The sequence below is a fragment of the Sebastes fasciatus genome, chromosome 18 (genome assembly GCF_043250625.1).
Source record: "Sebastes fasciatus isolate fSebFas1 chromosome 18, fSebFas1.pri, whole genome shotgun sequence".
Classification (NCBI taxonomy): Eukaryota; Metazoa; Chordata; class Actinopteri; order Perciformes; family Sebastidae; genus Sebastes; species Sebastes fasciatus.
The window spans coordinates 29,230,312-29,247,624 of NC_133812.1; the positions used below are offsets into that span (position 1 = coordinate 29,230,312).

At 41.5% G+C, this 17,313-nt stretch overlaps 1 protein-coding gene and 1 long non-coding RNA gene across 2 annotated transcripts; one reads left to right on the plus strand and one right to left on the minus strand.

Annotated features, from left to right (window-relative positions):
- Window positions 1-1,559: 1,559 nt before the first annotated feature.
- Window positions 1,560-2,095, minus strand: LOC141756184 (uncharacterized). The gene is made up of 2 exons (XR_012591413.1): window positions 1,955-2,095; window positions 1,560-1,882 (listed from the first exon to the last, which is right to left on the minus strand). It is a non-coding gene; the product is annotated as an uncharacterized LOC141756184 (long non-coding RNA).
- On the plus strand, window positions 1,906-6,337 carry rnaseh1 (ribonuclease H1). Its single transcript, XM_074615735.1, has 8 exons — window positions 1,906-2,094; window positions 2,877-3,001; window positions 3,252-3,446; window positions 3,683-3,782; window positions 3,866-3,920; window positions 4,036-4,120; window positions 4,216-4,340; window positions 6,026-6,337. Exons 1-8 carry the CDS (start codon window positions 2,030-2,032, stop codon window positions 6,134-6,136), a joined length of 861 nt encoding a protein of 286 aa, XP_074471836.1. The 5' UTR covers window positions 1,906-2,029; the 3' UTR covers window positions 6,137-6,337.
- The last annotated feature ends 10,976 nt before the right edge of the window (window positions 6,338-17,313 follow it).

The window sequence follows — 17,313 nt, forward strand, 5'->3', positions numbered from 1 at the left end:
ATTTTAGTATCGCGAGAGTTGTTGGAGTCCACGCTTGGAGGGATGAGAACATCGCGAGAGTTGTATTAATCCAACAGGAAAGCATGGTTTCTATTCCAGCAGCAACATTTTATTGGAGTAATCTTGTTAGTGATATATATATATATTAATCTTGTTAGTGATATATATATATATTAATCTTGTTAGTGATATTGACTTATTATTATATATATATATATATATGAATCTTGTTAGTGATATTGACTTATATAATATATATATATATATATATATATATATATATATATATATATATTAATCTTGTTAGTGATATTGACTGAAAGAAAGTTTGGTCCTTACCGCAAAAGTTCCTTCTTACAAATCAGGTGAAAGAGGTGTTATTTAAGTTGATCTACAGATTCTATCCAGTGAAACATTTCTTACAGAAGTTAAAGAGTGACATATACTGTAGATGTAAATTGTTCCTTCTGCGAATCACATCCTGAAACTTGCTCTCATTTATTCAGCTCCTGTAAATTTACATTTGAATTGTGGAAAGATGTCAATAATTTTATACTTGTTAACATTTTCTCAGATTTTGCACTGTACTATAGAAATATTATATTTGGTTGCTATGGTTACAGTGACAAAGACAGTAATGCATTCTTTCTTATTAATTTAATTTTAATTCTCGCGAAGTTCCACATTCACAAGTGTAAATTTACCCAAAAAAAGCCTAACTTTGTATTTATGAAAGAAATGGAATTATATCTGTCAACAATTTCTTCCTCACAAAACAAAAAAGCAATGAAAACAATGAATGTATGCAATATCTTTGAAGTTTTTAAGTGAAATTATTTTCATACTCTTGCGTGGTCTTTTTATTATTATTATGATTTATTATTTTTTTTTTATTGTGTTTTTTTTAATTTTATGTTGTCCTTTTATGTTTGTCACAGCTCTTTGTCTATGTTTATGCTTCTTTTGTATGTAAATATTTCTAATGTTTTCTGCTGTTACTACGTATACTGTCATTTTGAAATAATAATTAAAAAAAGAATATAGATGATGGAAATATTACAATGGGGAATCTGCTAGGAAACACATCTAAGAAAGTACACAATCTTATAATTAATTACTTAAGGGCAACAGGAATAATGGAGAGAATTGAATTATTATTAATAATTATACATTTTATTTTATTGTTTTTTTTTGTGTTTTTATTTATTTATTTTATTTTTATTATTATTATTATTTTCCTGCCTATCTCCTGCTCCACACTCCAGTAGTCCTGTAGGTGGCGGTAATGCACCTATAAACTGGTTTGCCAACCGCCAATAAACACCAAAGAAGAAGAAGAATTAATCCAATCAGCGCGCCCCATTTTAGTATCGCGAGAGCTGTTGCAGTCCACGCTTGGAGGGATAAGAACATCGCGAGAGTTGCGTGAGAGAACCTGTCAACATTACTTTCTATTTCCAGCTCTTTGTTGCTGCTCTTTTAGAGCTTTAATCAAACGCTTAACTCCGGATTTACAAGACTACAGCAGGTTATAGTGTTGTTGTATTTGTTAGGAATACTTTGTGTGTGTTTTTAGTGTGATTCAGAGCCAGGAAACTAGATAGTAACGTCACTAGTTCTAGCTGTAGCTTCCTCTGTTCTGACGTCACCTGGATGCTGAATCTGTCCCACAGTTTAAGGGTTTTATAGCAAAACACACTCTGACCAGTCAGATTTAGTGATGTTTTATAGTGTTTTGAGTTAACATCATTATGTTAGACACTTAAGGTCTGTGATGTTCAGACTGACTGGTGTTTTCAGAGCAGTCAGGAGGACAGACCTCTGCAGGAGCATCAGTAGGACAGTCTGCAGGACAGACTACAGGAGCCTCTGCAGGAGCATCCTCTGCAGGACAGACTACTGGAGCCTCTGCAGGAGCATCAGTAGGACAGTCTGCAGGACAGACTACAGGAGCCTCTGCAGGAGCATCCTCTGCAGGACAGACAGTAGGACCACTATCCTCTGCAGGAGCTTCTGCAGCAGCACCGACATGGCGAAGGGCAAGTTCTACTACGCAGTAAAGACAGGATTCAAACCAGGAGTCTACAGTTCATGGTGAGACTGTTTACATCTTACTGTCAGAACATCTGCATGTAAGAAATCCAAACTCACTGACCTCTTAAAGTGCATTTCATCTAGTGAGAGGAGATGCAGGCCAGATTCCATTCAGATATCTGGTGTTTTAATCTCTCCTTGATATTCGGCTAAACAACACAACAGCTAAAACATCATTTTAAGATGTTTTATAATGACACCAGTCCACTCTTCAATTCGGCTTAGAAGTAATACATTATCAACCACTTTGTCTACATCAAAACACACACCCAGTGGTGGGCGTTGCTGAGCCTCCTTAAGCACATCGAAAGGCAAGTGTAGTTTATTCACACAAAGGCAAATCAAAGTGCTTTACATAAGCATAAACATACAAAACAAATACAACAGAAAGATATGATATTTCATAAAAGAGCCATCATCACAAATGTATCAAAAGACCCTGATGGTTTTTAAAGGGTGTTAAGATGTGTTCTGCTGAAAAACAAGGAAATGTAAAATTGACAAATTTATAGCTGAGGTTTGGTCCACCAAATTTGATAGGATGTTTGTGCTTTCATTGGAAGATATTAACATGAGGATTAGTGGAACTGATCACACTGTGATCACATCACAACATCTGTACTAAGAATAATGTTCAGCTCAGTGTGCATTTCACAGAGAAACTACTAAGTATAGAATATGTAAAGTTTAGGAAGATTTATGAAATGTTAATACAAGAAATTTGCAGGATTCCTGTTCAGACTTCTGGAATTGTTGATCATTTTAGTTTTACTGTGATTTAGGGATGAATGTAAGAGCCAGGTGGACAAATTTCCCGCTGCCTCTTTCAAGAAGTTTGCGTCAGAGAAAGATGCCTGGGCGTTCTTCAGAGGAGTCGAACCCTCGCCAGTTCCAGAGGTGAAGAAAGGTAAACTGGTTCGGACAAATATGAAGCTTTTATTCTGCACAAAACCCACAAAACAACTAATTCTAGAGGCTGTAAATGATCCGTCCAATCTGAGAACAACACAGCATTAAAAAAGAGTTTGTAGTTTTGATCCCAGCAGCAAGTTTTAAGGGAAGACTCAATTCCTCCTCGCCCTGATCCAGATCCAAATGGCACTTTGCAAAACCATTTCTTTAAGTTTGCAAAAACAGTTTATGTTGTTGTCTTTCAGTGGCTCCGTGTGTGGAGTCGGCCGACGCTCTGCTTCCTAAAAGAGGCCCGGAGCCTCTGGAGTACATCCCCCTCGGGAAGAAGAGATGTCACTCAGAGGAGGACGCGGAGTCCCAACCCAAACGAGTCAAACCGTCAGAGAGCTCGTCTTCAGAGAGCTCGTCTTCAGAGAGCACAGACGGATTCACATACATGGGTAAGATGCTTGAACGAATGTGGAAATTAGATAAATTTATGGAGCTATTACTCAGTTTTTTTGTCCACCTTGAATTGAAATAAAAGCATTTTTCTGATTATAATCGTGGATACATAATCTGTAAACAGATTCTTTTAGCTGCTAGTTGACACATTACTGTGCAAGAAGTTCAAATGCAGGAAACAGGGAGATGGAATAAAACTTGAACTCACTTCAGAGTCACTCCCTCTGCCCAGGTGATGCTGTGGTCGTTTACACTGACGGTTGCTGCTCGTGCAACGGGCAGAAGGGCGCCCGAGCCGGCATCGGGGTGTACTGGGGCCACAACCACCCGCTGTGAGAAAACACACAACTTTTAACTGAACTTTAGCTCAATTTAAATCCATTAATTTATCACGTTTATCACTGCTTTCCTGCAGAAATGCTGCAGAGCCGCTAGAGGGAAGACAAACCAACCAGCGTGCAGAAGTACAGGTACAGAATCATTTAGTTGTCCTGCACCAACACGGACGCAACGGCGTGTTAATAGTTGTAACCAGTTTGACTGTTTGTGTGTGTTTGTGTGTGTTTGTGTGTGTGTGTGAACCAGGCTGCCTGCAAAGCGCTGGAACAAGCCAAAGAGAACAACATAAAGAAGCTGGTCCTCTACACCGACAGCAAGTTCACGATCAACGGTGAGTCGTCAAAGAGCGTTTAACTCTCATCAAAGTCAGTTTGTCCACAGTAGACCTTGAAGAGTTGAAGTCTGCGGCGTGTGTCTGTGCTGCAGGTGTGACCACCTGGGTGAAGAACTGGAAGCTGAACGGCTGGCGGCTGAAATCTGGAGGTCAGATCACCAACAAAGACGACTTTGTGAAGCTGGACCGACTGAATGCAGAACTGGAGGTCGTCTGGGTAAATATCAGCCTGCGTCACGTCACCGTGAAGACGAGTCTCTTCACCCTGAACCCCGTCCGTCGGTCGCTTACTTTCTTACATTCAATTCATTTATTCATTCCAGACTCACCGAAGAGTCGAGAGTTCGGTTGTTACTGTAAAGTAAAAATAAGAAAATCACCACATTACTTACTTTCACTTTCTTACAGTCAACGAGCCAGAACTTCTGTGTTCCTCTGCCTTCACTGAGTGAATAAATATATATTTTCTCGGCCTAAACTCACAATAATACAGATTTTTATATACTGGCAGGTAAAACAAATCATTCAGCAGAGAGCCTGCAGATTAAATTCATACTTGTGTTCTGCTCGTGTTTCTTATATTTTCAGAATAACCTGAAGACAACCAAACATACGGATTTTTAAAATCAATGTGACACCAATAAATAGATTTAAGAGCCAAAGACAGACAACAGTGTTGGATCAATACCTGAGATGTGATCACTATAAGTAAGAGTAATGTGTTGTTTTACTTCTTTTAGACGTATTGGCGGGTTATTCTGTTCTACTTGTCATCCTTAATGTAAAGTTCTGTTTTGTTTTTGCAGTCTAGCATCTCCTGCTATTTGAAAAGTCTCACTAATCTCACAACACTTCAACCACACGGGGCGCTAGAGACACGTCACAGTCAGTGAGAGTCACAAAGTCTTGGAGTTTATAAATCAGCAGTTCACAAGTAAAGTCAATGTGATGCTGGAGTGTGTTTTGAGTTCTAGTTCCTTTCAGTAGGAATATTTCTCGCACATTTTGCCAGCAGACCATCAAGACTGTGTTTTTTGCTGACCTGAGACAAACTAAATCTGGGTTTATGCTCGCCGTAGTGTCCTTATAGCGCGAGGGGTGTGTCATCATGTATTTTTTTGCATGAAGCCCGAAGGCTCTGCAAGTTGTCGTGCACCTCCGAATTCTTGTAACTAGGGACCCGCTGTCCAACGAGGCTTTTGAGACATTTTTTTCATGACTGCTACAAATACTGATAAAAGCAAATAACTTAAATTAAGAATTAAAATAATGAATCACTTTTTACTATTTCAAAAAGACCACCAGTTAGTTTTTAAATTCTTTAAAAGGAGATCTTAGAAATCTACATGTGAGTAAATATTTTGCAGCCGAATCAAATTGTTAACACGATATTAAACCTTTCAACCTTCGTCTCATCAGAATTTGTTCTAAATACTTGACTTTGTTCTTAACAGGGATTGATAAAGGAGATAAAGTCCATGAATATTTGATATGAGTTTACAGTTAATCACAATCCCTCTGCAGCATCGAGAAGTTGCATGTTTGGTGTGTGGCGTTCGTCAGGAAACACTCGTTAACTTCTTGCTTCTTCACTGAGTATTTAGTTTGTACGCCCCCAAATACGGCACTTCTTTATTATTTAGTCAGATATATCGGTGCTTTTAGAAAAATCAACCTTGAATGTTGACATCAGCGCTTTTTTACGAGTCAAAAATCTGTCCAACCATGAAGCTGTAGCTGAGACAAAGAGGTCAAAGGGCACCGGTGAGCGCAACAACCTCTAACAACATCTAGGATGAAGAAGAGACGGAGGAGATGACAAATAAACTGGAGTCTATAACACCAGATGAGTTTACAGGTCAGGAAACTGATTGTCTTCTCTCCTTCCTCATCTTCCTCCAGCTGCACATCCCGGGTCATGCCGGCTACAAAGGCAACGAGGAGGCCGACAGACTGTCGAGAGAAGGAGCCGCGAAGCCTCGGCAGCAGCAGCAGCAGCAGCAGCAGCAGTAGTAGCATGAAGGAAGACAAAGACTCTTTAACTGTTACAGAGATCTGCTGCAGGACTGTTCACGTCTTCTCTGGTTTCATACAGAGGTTTATTTTCAGTTTGTGAGCTGGAACCCAGAGAGGGAAGTCTGAGAGGTTTTCTGTTTAAATGTTGATTTTGAATTCTGTGTTCTCGCTCTAAATAAAGTTTCTGCTTCAAACGCCTGTTTGTGTTTTTTGTGATGCAGCAGAGAAATCGAAGAGTTGATTAGAGGAGGAAGAAAGTGAAGGAGAGGAGGGAGGAAGGAGAGAGAGAGAAGGTGTCAAAATGGAAAGCAGCAATTTGAAGGAGGCGAGGAAGACGAGTAAGGAGACGAGCAGGAAGGTTGAATGAGAAATTAAATCTAAAGAGAGAGGAGGAAGGATAAGGAAACTACTGTTGGTTTTAGTTTGATTATAGTTGATCAGAAGTGATCCGGTCTAGTTGTAACACAGTGAAGCGTCCAGCAGGAGGAGCTCCAGCTCGTTGTTAGAGCCCAGATGAAGATGATTTAGGGTTTATTTTATGATCTGTTTGAATACTGATTGATGCATTTGATGCTTATTGTTTCATACACATCGCTGCCTTGGGAATATTCTTTTCAAATGACATTTAAATAAAGTTCATCACAGTGAAAGGTATATCAAACCATTAAACTGTATTGATATTGCAGCTTAAACAGGTATTTAATTCATTTCTTCTTGTTTCCATGAGAGGAATAAAGAGTGAAAAATAACTATTTATTCTGGAAAATACAGATTTGAATTTGACAGATCAAAGCTCGTATCATCTCAAACGGCGTCGGACAAAAACAAAACGTGAACATTTAATTTCATGTATTAGGATCCCTTCAGCATCAAACAGAAGATATTCTCTCTGGGATCCAATCCAGACCTGTTTTAGTCTTCTTTAGGGGGTCCAGGGGGTCTTTAGGGGGAGATAGCAGGTCAACAGACGTCACATAGACGTGGTGTACATCATCTGAAAGCTGGGAACCTGAAGATTAATTTGAGATGCTGCTCAGCACTGTGTGTCACGTTGTTCTAGTCATAAATCAGAAATTGAATTCATTAAATAAGTAGAAGGATTTAGAACATTATGATAGAATAATATGATGGTGATCCTCATGCTCTGTTATGTCTCATAAGTTGTTGCAGCAATTTTTGGGTTTGATACCGTTTGTTCCACAGATTTGGTTCTAAACCAAACTACTTCACTACAACTACTTCAAATGCAAATATTGTACGTTTTACTCCACTTCATTTATTTGGCAGCTATATTTACTTGTTACTTTGCAGTATAAGAATTTTCATACAAAACATCTGATAAGACAAGACAAGACAAGAAAAGTCTGTTAAGTCACTATCGTGAAAAATCAGTGTTGTTTTTTAGTTATGTTTTTTAGGACGTAATTATGTACAGAAATGTCGTCATGAAATTTGGTGTTTCAAGTAATTTTAGTCTGTAATTGAGTCTTAAAGTCTTATCATATTTTTTAAAAAGTGAACAATATATAGATAAAGTATACGTATAATACAACACCATCAAACAAGCAGTTTTTCTTCATGAGTATTTTTACTGTTGATACTTTAAAGTGATAATCTAGAAGATTTTCATTTTAATAAATGTCTGCAGTTGCCGCTCATCGCCACAGGAGGCGCCGAAGAGAACTAACGGAGATCTTTGCGATTGTAACTTTTGCTTTGAAACTTGACTGTATTCTGTAATGGAGCATTTTTACTTTGTTGTACTGCTACTTTTACTTCAGTAAAGTATCTGAGTACTTCTTCCAGCTTCCTGCTTCTCGTCTCCGTCCCTCCGGCAGACCGACTGTTAGTAAAACATCATCAGCTTTGTTTCCGCTGATGGAAACAGAGAGAAAGAGAAACTACAGACTCTCCCCTCCTCCCTCCCTCGCTCCCTTCCTCCTCCTCCTCCTCCTCCTCCGTCCTCCTGCGGCCGGTCGATTGGTCGGTGTCGATGTTGGAAACGGCAGGACGGAGGCTCGGGGTTCGCTCGCTCTGACCTCGACCGCTGCCTCGCGGCGAGCGTGGGGCGCCGCGACCCCGCCAGAGGCAGCCCAGTCTGAGAGAGAGAGAGCGCCTCTCGGAGGTCAAAGGTCGCCCCGCAGCAGCTTCACCTCCTCGCTGGCTGAGCCTCGTTAGCACTCCTCCTCAGCACGCACACACACACACATCCGTCCTCGGCAGACGGAGCTCTGGCATTGGTCCACCGCTGCCCCGCTGGAGGGGAAGAAGACCGAGCAAACTGTAAAGAAACTTAACAAACCAGACATTAGAAACATCCTGCTCGCATCTTCACTTAGAGCTTTTGTCAATTTTTAGACCAGCAGCGTCTGAGATGCAGCAGAATGTTCTGCCGGGGTTGAAGAACTCTCTGACACCGCAAACCGTCTGACACCGAGCGGAGGATGTTCGCTAAAGTGCTCGCAGAGCTAACGGGGAAGAAAGAAAACTTCATGCACACAGTCAGCAGCTCCACAGGAAACAAGTCCAGACCGAGTCCGAGTCGCTTCAGTCCAGGTCCAGACCCACCAAGTCCAGACTGAGTCCGAGTCGCGTTAGTCCAGATCCAGACTGAGACCGAGTCGCTTCAGTCCAGGTCCAGACTGAACCGAGTCGCTTCAGTCCAGGTCCAGACTGAACCGAGTCGCTTCAGTCCAGGTCCAGACTGAGTCCGAATCGCTTCAGTCCAGGTCCAGACTGAACCGAGTCGCTTCAGCAAATAAATAAATAAATAAATGAATAAATAAATAAAAATAGAATGAATTGAAACTCAAACATTTGAAATAAGAGTAAGTAAATTGAGATCAGAGATCATAAAACAGGTTTCAGAATGCGTGTAAACACGTGTTTACTGCGATAGAACAAAGTGGCGCCGAGGGGTGTGACGAAGCGTCAGTATGAGACGAGCTGGATGAGCTCGACTCCTTCACGTGTTTTATGTCTCATACAAAGTTCCTTTTTAATTTGGTGAAATGACCCTTTAAACCTGAAGTATTGAGCACATGGACATCATCATCATCATCATCATCTGTCCCTGACGGCCTGCCAGTGCCTGCTACATAAAGATAAAGTGTCTGTGTGTTTAGTGGATGAAGCTGTTGGTCAGTGAGGTCAGTGAACGCACCACGAGCCTCAGACAGATCAATTCTTTCATTCTGCTGACCGATCAGCGGATCAGATATTAGCGGTTTGGCAGGTTCCTGTCATCTGGGGCTTCGTTATCTCGTCTCCCTGCTGATTTAACATCGTGGACACAAACCTAGGCTACATGTATGAATCGATTCGGCCCTCATCCCTGCAGCCATCTCAAGTTTCTCTCACAAATCAGATTTACAGCATTTGGAAATGATGACGCCTACTCTGATGAAAAATACAAAAATAAAGAAACATATCAAATACCGGCATGAAAGTAAAAGTCATTATGGAAATACATTGAACTTATTGACTATTCATGATATTCGCCTGCAAACGAGGAGCCAGTTTCCAGGATGGAGTCTGTGTTTCTAACAGAGAGGTGACGTATTTACTCCCTAAACCAGTTAGTGAATCAATAATCAATCAGTAATTATTGGGTTTGAATCATCATTTTTATTGATCCTTAAAAAAAAATCAATGAGAACAACAACCTAAACAATAACAAATAAATAATATGTAAATATAATAATAGATAGTAACAAATTATTAAAAAAAGGGAGGAGAAAATATAATAATAATAAATAAATAAATAATAAATATAAAAAAATAATAAATTAAAAATGTAACATTTTAAATAGGAGTAAGTAAACTGATATCAGACTATTTAAAAAATATTGGCACATAGAACTGAAACTTTTTTTTACTTGTGTTGAAAATGAGATTAACACCTTTCAACCTTGCACTAAATAAATAAATAAATAAATAAATAAACAAACAAATAAATAAATAAATAAATAAATACATAAATAAATAAAAACTATATGAAATAAAAATATAATAAATTAAAAATGAAACATTTAAATAATAATAATAATATGAAAGACATTTTTCTTCTCGTCAAAAAAGTGGATTTATCCACCGCTGAAAATAGTTCCCAACAAATACTCTATTTCCTGTTTGTTTGATAAAAACTACAGTGAAAAGCTGATTTAAAAAAAAATTAAAGTATACATTTGTGTTATTAAAGATTTATGTCTTCAGTAGGAACCAATGGGAGCTGAGAGCCACAGACAGGAAGTCAGAATGTACTGAGAGATGGACTGACATTTAATGCGACAAGTATTCAGATTTTTAAGTATTATGATCCGATATCACGATTTATTGTGATTTTTGTTTACTTGTTTACCTCGAGACCATGAAGGGAAACGATGAATCAGACACTTCTAGAGACTTTTACTTTGTAAAATCTCTAAATGAATCCAGTAAGAATGTTTGATTTTCAGCATGTCTGTAGTCAGAGACGTCCTGAAGTCAAATATATCAGGATCATTGTCAGGAGCCAAATGTCATTGTATTGAGAGACGGACTAACATGTTGTTGGTTTTGGTCTTTTCATGGGATTTGTTTAGAACCAGCCTCATCCTGTAATGATGGCGGGAAAGTGAACTGACTCTTTACAGTGAAGTGACAGTAGATACGACGCACAGCTGGCCGTAAATTAATTAATTCCCAAAATTGGTGACGATATGAAAACCTGTTTATTCCCTAAAAAACCTTCAGATTAAGCATGTTAATGCATATATCTATAAATGTTATATGCAACTCTGTGGGCCTGCGGTGTACCTGTTTGACGTTATAGGTGTGCATATTACTAACCCGTGGGCGTGGACTCCAAGCGGTAACTTTAGTTGACGCCAGATCAGTATTTCTGCTAAATTCTGCTATAGATCTGCTAAATAATTGTCACGTTGGTATCGCTGTGTGAAAACTGCAGTAAAAAGCCCAGTTGAGATGAATGTGCTGTAAACACGTCGAAGGAAAGCTCCTGAAACCTGGATAATATCGGCATATCCCACATGTCTTCATCAGAATAAGGCCTAATATGCTGTTTACACGACCCGTATCAAATAGTGGAGTAATAGTGTGCATGTAAACGTAGTCAGAGTTTGGTGCTTGTTTCAGTCAGAGCGTCTCGTTTCTGGTCTTTAGTCGGCTACAGTTCCTTATTCCGGTCGGGTAGGTTTTGGGGCCCCGTGCAGACCTCCGCCCCGACCCGAGGTGAGGCCAAGGTCGGCGGGGTGGAGGTGCTGCAGAGCCATCCGTCAGCTGTCTCAGCTCTAATTATGCAGCAGAGTCCTAACCAAGCGTGAGATGTCATTACACAGATGGAGCTCCAGAGGAGAGAGGCTCTGTCTGTCTGTCTCTGTGTACGTTACAGTCATTATCTGAGGCAGTGGACCTCAGGACAGCACGGCGGATGCTTCCTGGTTCTGTAGAGGTGGATGGTTTAGAAAGTTCAAACCTTTTAAACATACGAGCTCTAAATGGTTTACAACAGCTTGCTGTACATTAGATGTGATCACAGTTCAGGAAGTGAGTTAGAGACAGAGAGTCCAGCGGAGATCTGACCAGCAGAAGCAGAATAAAAAAACAGGATTATCATAAAAAGAGATTTTTCCATCAGAGGAAAACACTCAGCTGACGGCAGCATCAAACACCACAGTCACCACGTTCACCTCCTCACCAAAACTGACTCATAAACTTCTTTTAATTGCTGCTTTCAGTGTTTGAACTCTGCACCGCCAGCGCCCGCCGTCCTCATTATGAGGAGAGGTGAATTGTGGGTAGAATCTGCGGGTGGTTCGACAGCAAGCTGTGAGCGCTGATGTTTCAGGAGGCAGGAAACGGGAGACGAAAGGGAGGATGGACGTGATGGAAGAGAGAGCAAAGAGAGAGACGGCGAGGGAAGAGGAGGAGGAGGAAGAGGAGGAGGAGGAGGAGGGATGAGGATCTTCAGGAAGAAAGAGGGAAAAAGACAAAAGAGAGAAGAGGAACAGAAGGGAAAGGTGGTCGAGGGAATGGAGGCAAGATGAATGATGGAGACAAGAATCAGCAGGAAGTGAGACGAGGAACATCTGTGAGGAAAGACAATGAAACATAAAAACGGAAATAAGAGGAAGAGTTGGAAATGAAACAATAAAACATGCTCCAAAAATCAGTCACATGACGTGGTTGTCCAGCTACAGGTGATGGTGATGGTAGTTTTAAGCCCGACCATGTTGCTTTATATAAACCTGACAAAGTTGTTTTATTGTCTGAACCTAAGCAAGTGTTTCTGTTTACTTCACAACATTAAGCACGTGTTTACTGCAACCGCAAAGAGTGACGCCGAGGGGTCTGACGAAGCGTCAGTATGTGACGAGCTGGGATGTGAATGCTGCTATAAAGCGTATATATGACATGACATTTCCACGTGTCATGATGATAACACATTTTTGGCATTTCGCATGTCATTTATACGCCACGTCATTAACATGAAACGGTCATGGTTAGGTTTAGGCAACAAAACCCCTCACTTAGGTTTAGGAAAAACATCATGATTCGGCTTAAATTTAGTACATCAACTCAGTAAAATATGTACAGAGACAACGTAACATCACCTCCCAACCATCAGCAGTCTTTCTCTCTTTTTATTCTACGTCTCTAGCTCTGAGCGTTTACATTGCAGTCAGTACAGACTACCAAAAGCAAGAAAAGCGTTGTGATTGCAAAATGACTTACAATCCTAAAATGCACCGTAACTTGTAAGCGGATGTATTTAAAATCTTAATCTGCAAAGAAACTAACAATCCATGTCAGATAAATGAACCTGTATTGATTAAAGAGTACGATATCTCCCTCTGAGATGAGGCCTATCGAAGGAGCAGCAGTACTGGAGTGAATGTAGCTGCTGTGCTCTCAGTGCTGTGATGTATGTGGTAGAAATGGGACAGCGTGGAGCAGCGTGGAGCAGCAGCGTGGAGCTGCGAGCTGCCTGCTGGCGGTTAAAATGCTGTTCAGGTCTGCAGCAGCAGCAGCAGGCTGAGATCCAGCGAAGCCGACGGTCTGAATCCCAAACACACATCCTGATTCCTGCCTCACCACAACACATCTTCATCCTCAACAGATCTTCATCCTCTCATCCACGCTGTCGGAGGCGTTACAGGTCGACGTTTAGCATCGATAAACCATCACAAACATATGAAGTAAAGACAGAACTCTGGATCACATTTGGATGTAAAATCTGCTGTTTAATCCTCATCACTGAGGGGAAAACAGGGGCTGATGGGAAATGTAGTCTTACTTTGCCGAAACCCAAACAATGACGGGCAACACATAGTGTGCTCCGGCTGTATGACTTGATTACAGCGAGCCAAAGTGAAGCCCTCTGAGATGAGCCACAGGCCAACGAGCAGCTGCATATTTCTACATAAATTAGCCTGTTTTCTTCAGTCGGTATCGAAGTGTTTCACATCGTTCGCTTCGGGGGAACCGGAGCTTCCTCTGTGATTCAGTCCGCAGCTAACAGGAGGAATTATTATTACGTGGGTGTGTCGTAATTGACTGAGAATAAAAGAATTATCTGCAGTAATCCGTCTTTAGTGCCAGAAAGGCTTCATGGGATTGTTTTGGGAGACTTTTGCAGCACTATTGATTTTTTATTTATTATGCTGGATTTCTGTTGGTCAACTAAAAATAAAGTCGTTCTTCAGAAACACCCACCGGTCCCATCTTACTGTACGCGGCAGCGGTTCTACCGAGCTGTACGTATTGATGAGTAGAATCTCAGAAATCACTTATCAGAACAGATTTCTATAGATCCCTGCAGTGCCGCGCTTCAGTAATTGTTTTTGTTTCGATTTGTTTTTGTGTTGAAGCTTTGTTCAGAAACTCAATAACATCGACGAGCAGCGGTTTGAGGTTTTGGTTTCAGCAAACCAAAAAACATGTAAATGAATTTGGTTAGATCGGGGGGGTGATCAGGGTGGTATGAAGCACAGGGCAGACCCAGAGGCAGATGAATCACTGCTGATCAGCAGCACAGAGGGATTTACCCACAAGGAACCACTGCAGGCAGATATGATCCACATTTAGAGACACCTCCAACAGCTTCTCTCGTCTAGAGTTCAGCAGCTGGACGATCAGACGACACAGTTCCACCTGATATCACACCAAAGCGTGTAAAACAGGAACCCCCTCTTAATGGTAACACCGATGAAGCATAACGCTGACTACCGTTTGTACTCTGAAGGTACGTGTCCACAGCCTCCATCCTCTCCACGCTTCCCATTCAATGTCTGTGTCAGCAGCCTTGCAATGCATTCTGGTAGCGTGGTCGCCAGATTTGAGAGCCGGGGCGTCACGTTGCCCGCTCCTCATTTGCATAAAGTTGAGGTCTAGGCTACTTTATGCAAATCAGATGGCGTCCGACGCGACTCGCCGCCTCCGGAAACTCCCTAGAAACTATTAAACTAACCGTTATGGATCTAAAATAAAGACAGGTTCATCACCTGCATGGATTATCTCTCACATAAAATGTTTTCAGAAACACATCTCGGTGAACTATTTTCGTGATTTAAAGGAACTGTTTGTAACTTTTTACACGTATAAATCTACCGGGTCGGGATCCCATGCGCGCTTGCGTGTGGCTATGCTGTTCAGACCGCTCCTCTGCTCCTCTGCTTGCCTTCACTCACACACTGCGCGCGTTCTCGCTGTCTCTCTCCACCTCTCACGTGCATGCTGCTCACTCCACACTGCAGAAGAGTTAGTTTAGCTCTGAGAATATCTAGTGAATGTTCAGTGGACGTTTGTGCAGAAATAACTGCTGCAGCTCCTCCAGACCAACAGAGGTTTCCCGTGTCTTGTGAAGTGACGGGGCTCCGCAGAGAGAAACGTTATCGTCTCCCCCGTTCCCTCCGGCCGCGGTCGGGAGGCTGAGGCAGGAAAAGCCAACACTAGGATCAGCATTGATTCATGGAGAGACCTTGGTCTGGTCAGCTAACATTACTGCCAAGCAGCTGAAATATAGAGTGATATGGTGCTTTTAGCTGACGTGTGTCTCCTCACTGTGTTGAGCGATGCTCCTTCATGTCTATGTAGAGCGAGCACAAGCGCCAGCAACAGGACGCTGACTTTAGTTGACTTAACGGACACAGGTGAAGCTGTTAACAAGCATTTCTGAAAGTTATAAATAGTCCCTTTAAGAGAAGAAAGTTTCCAAACGAGCCTCCATGTTGGTTCCTGTTTGAACGCTGGGAGCAGCAGCCCACGGAGGGACAGCGTTCGTTCAATCAGGCGTCTAGTGGCGGCGTATCAAGCGTCCGAGCGAGGTGATCCCTAGCGATAAAAAACGCCCCTGTGGACACGTACCGTTAGATGCCATATGAACTATTCTAAAACCTTTCATCCTAAATACTTCAGACCTGTTTCACAGTGAGAAACAGAAACACATGAGATAATCCTTTATTAGTCCCACAGCGGGGACATTTGCAATGTTAATGAATGTTAATACCATTTATTTACCATTTAAACGGAGGTTGATTTTATTCAAACTGCATTTGGACTCAACTTAACAGCATTTATAACCTACATTTAAAGTAAAAGCTTTCAGATAATGAAGAGCAGCAGGACTGAAATAGTCCTGATAAATCCAGATGTTTAAATATACCAGTCTGAAGCTGACTGTCAGTGAGTGCTTCAGCTTATAAATAATGAAGTCATTGCTGTGAGTCAGAGTCATATCAGAGTTTCTATTGGCCCAGAGCTAACGAGTAACGTGGAGTAATGGACACAATATGTTTGTATTATTGGTGCAGCTTGTCTCCATCTGTAGATCTGGACTTTTTAATGATGCTGCACAATTTTATAATTTATAGCAAATTATTTGGCGGACCCCCTGACAGAGTGACACGGACCCCTGGGGGTCCCCGGACCACACTTTGGTCTAATAGACCCGCCCTGGTGAGGAAATCAGACGTGTGAATGCTGTGATATTGCAGCTCGTATCTGGATTCCTTCAGTCAGACGGCGCCGTCTCCGTCTCTCAGCTGTATTAAATGTTAATCAGCCTCCTGCAGACTCAGCTGCTCTCTCCGGCTTCGTGTTTCTTAATTCAGCTCTGAATCTTCTCCTCATTCTTTATGCAGAAATCAGCCTAAAAAAAGAAAAGAAAAAACCTTTTCAAAGCCAAAACCCTGCAGAGACACGCCACGCTCCCTAAATACACGGCAGACAGACTGAGAGCTATTTATAGGCTTCGTCCTCAGGGTGCCACCGGAGGAAGGGTCATGAGGTCATCAATATTAATGTTGATATTACTGCCATACAGGGGGAAACTTTGCCCTGATGGTGGCGCCAGAGGAAGATGATTGTGATTCATCCTCTGGGGACAATAAATGTCAGTTGTTCCAATGAACTTGTTAGCAAGTAGCTGCAGACACGCAACAATAGCATCACATTAGAGTTGTCTTTGTGTCACCTGATGAATGTTAAATCCAATATTCTCTCTCTTTTAGCTCTGTTTTTGGTCTCCACCACCTCCCGAAGGAAATATCTGTCTCTTTAGCTGATAAAAAGTCTTGGTTTTGGATCAAATAAATCTGGTTGCTTAAGTACGGAAGTTACGTGACGAATAAATCAACATTGATTTGTGGTTTCACAGAGGACATGAACATCAGTATCCTGGATGAACGTCTGGTATTTTTAGACCCACCGATCCACGCCGACCTCCTCCCTACTGCCGCTGAGTGGAGTAGAAGTATAAAGTAGGATAAGATGGAAACACTCATGTATATATATATTTATATATATATAGATGTGTATGTGGGATATAACTGTATGTGACATGGCTTCATTGTATTTCCCGTCACTGATCTGTACATGATGACTGTCTGAGTCTGAACCTTTAAATAAACTGTATTCTATGTGTGTCTCTGTAGCTCAGATCAGACGCCGCCGTCACCACGGGGAACCACAGTTTGATTGATGGAAGCCACATTTACGCCATCAGCTTCCCTGTGAGAATCCAAAATGGCTGCCTGTTTCCACGGAGACAACAGACGTCCCCCCCTCCTCCCCACCGCCTCCATCGCCTCCATCGCCTCCATCGCCACGGAGATGAATGAACATTCTCCTCCTTCCATGAGAGAGAGATCACAGGTTTATTCTGTTTTCATGGT

What these genes read in the sequence shown, in the direction of transcription:
- rnaseh1 (XM_074615735.1), top strand. Translation starts at nt 2,030, where the DNA reads ATGGCGAAGGGCAAGTTCTACTACGCAGTAAAGACAGGATTCAAACCA. An exon ending in CCAGGAGTCTACAGTTCATG is followed by an intron (nt 2,095 to 2,876) that starts GTGAGACTGTTT and finishes ACTGTGATTTAG; the next exon opens with GGATGAATGTAAGAGCCAGG. An exon ending in CAGAACTGGAGGTCGTCTGG is followed by an intron (nt 4,341 to 6,025) that starts GTAAATATCAGC and finishes ATCTTCCTCCAG; the next exon opens with CTGCACATCCCGGGTCATGC.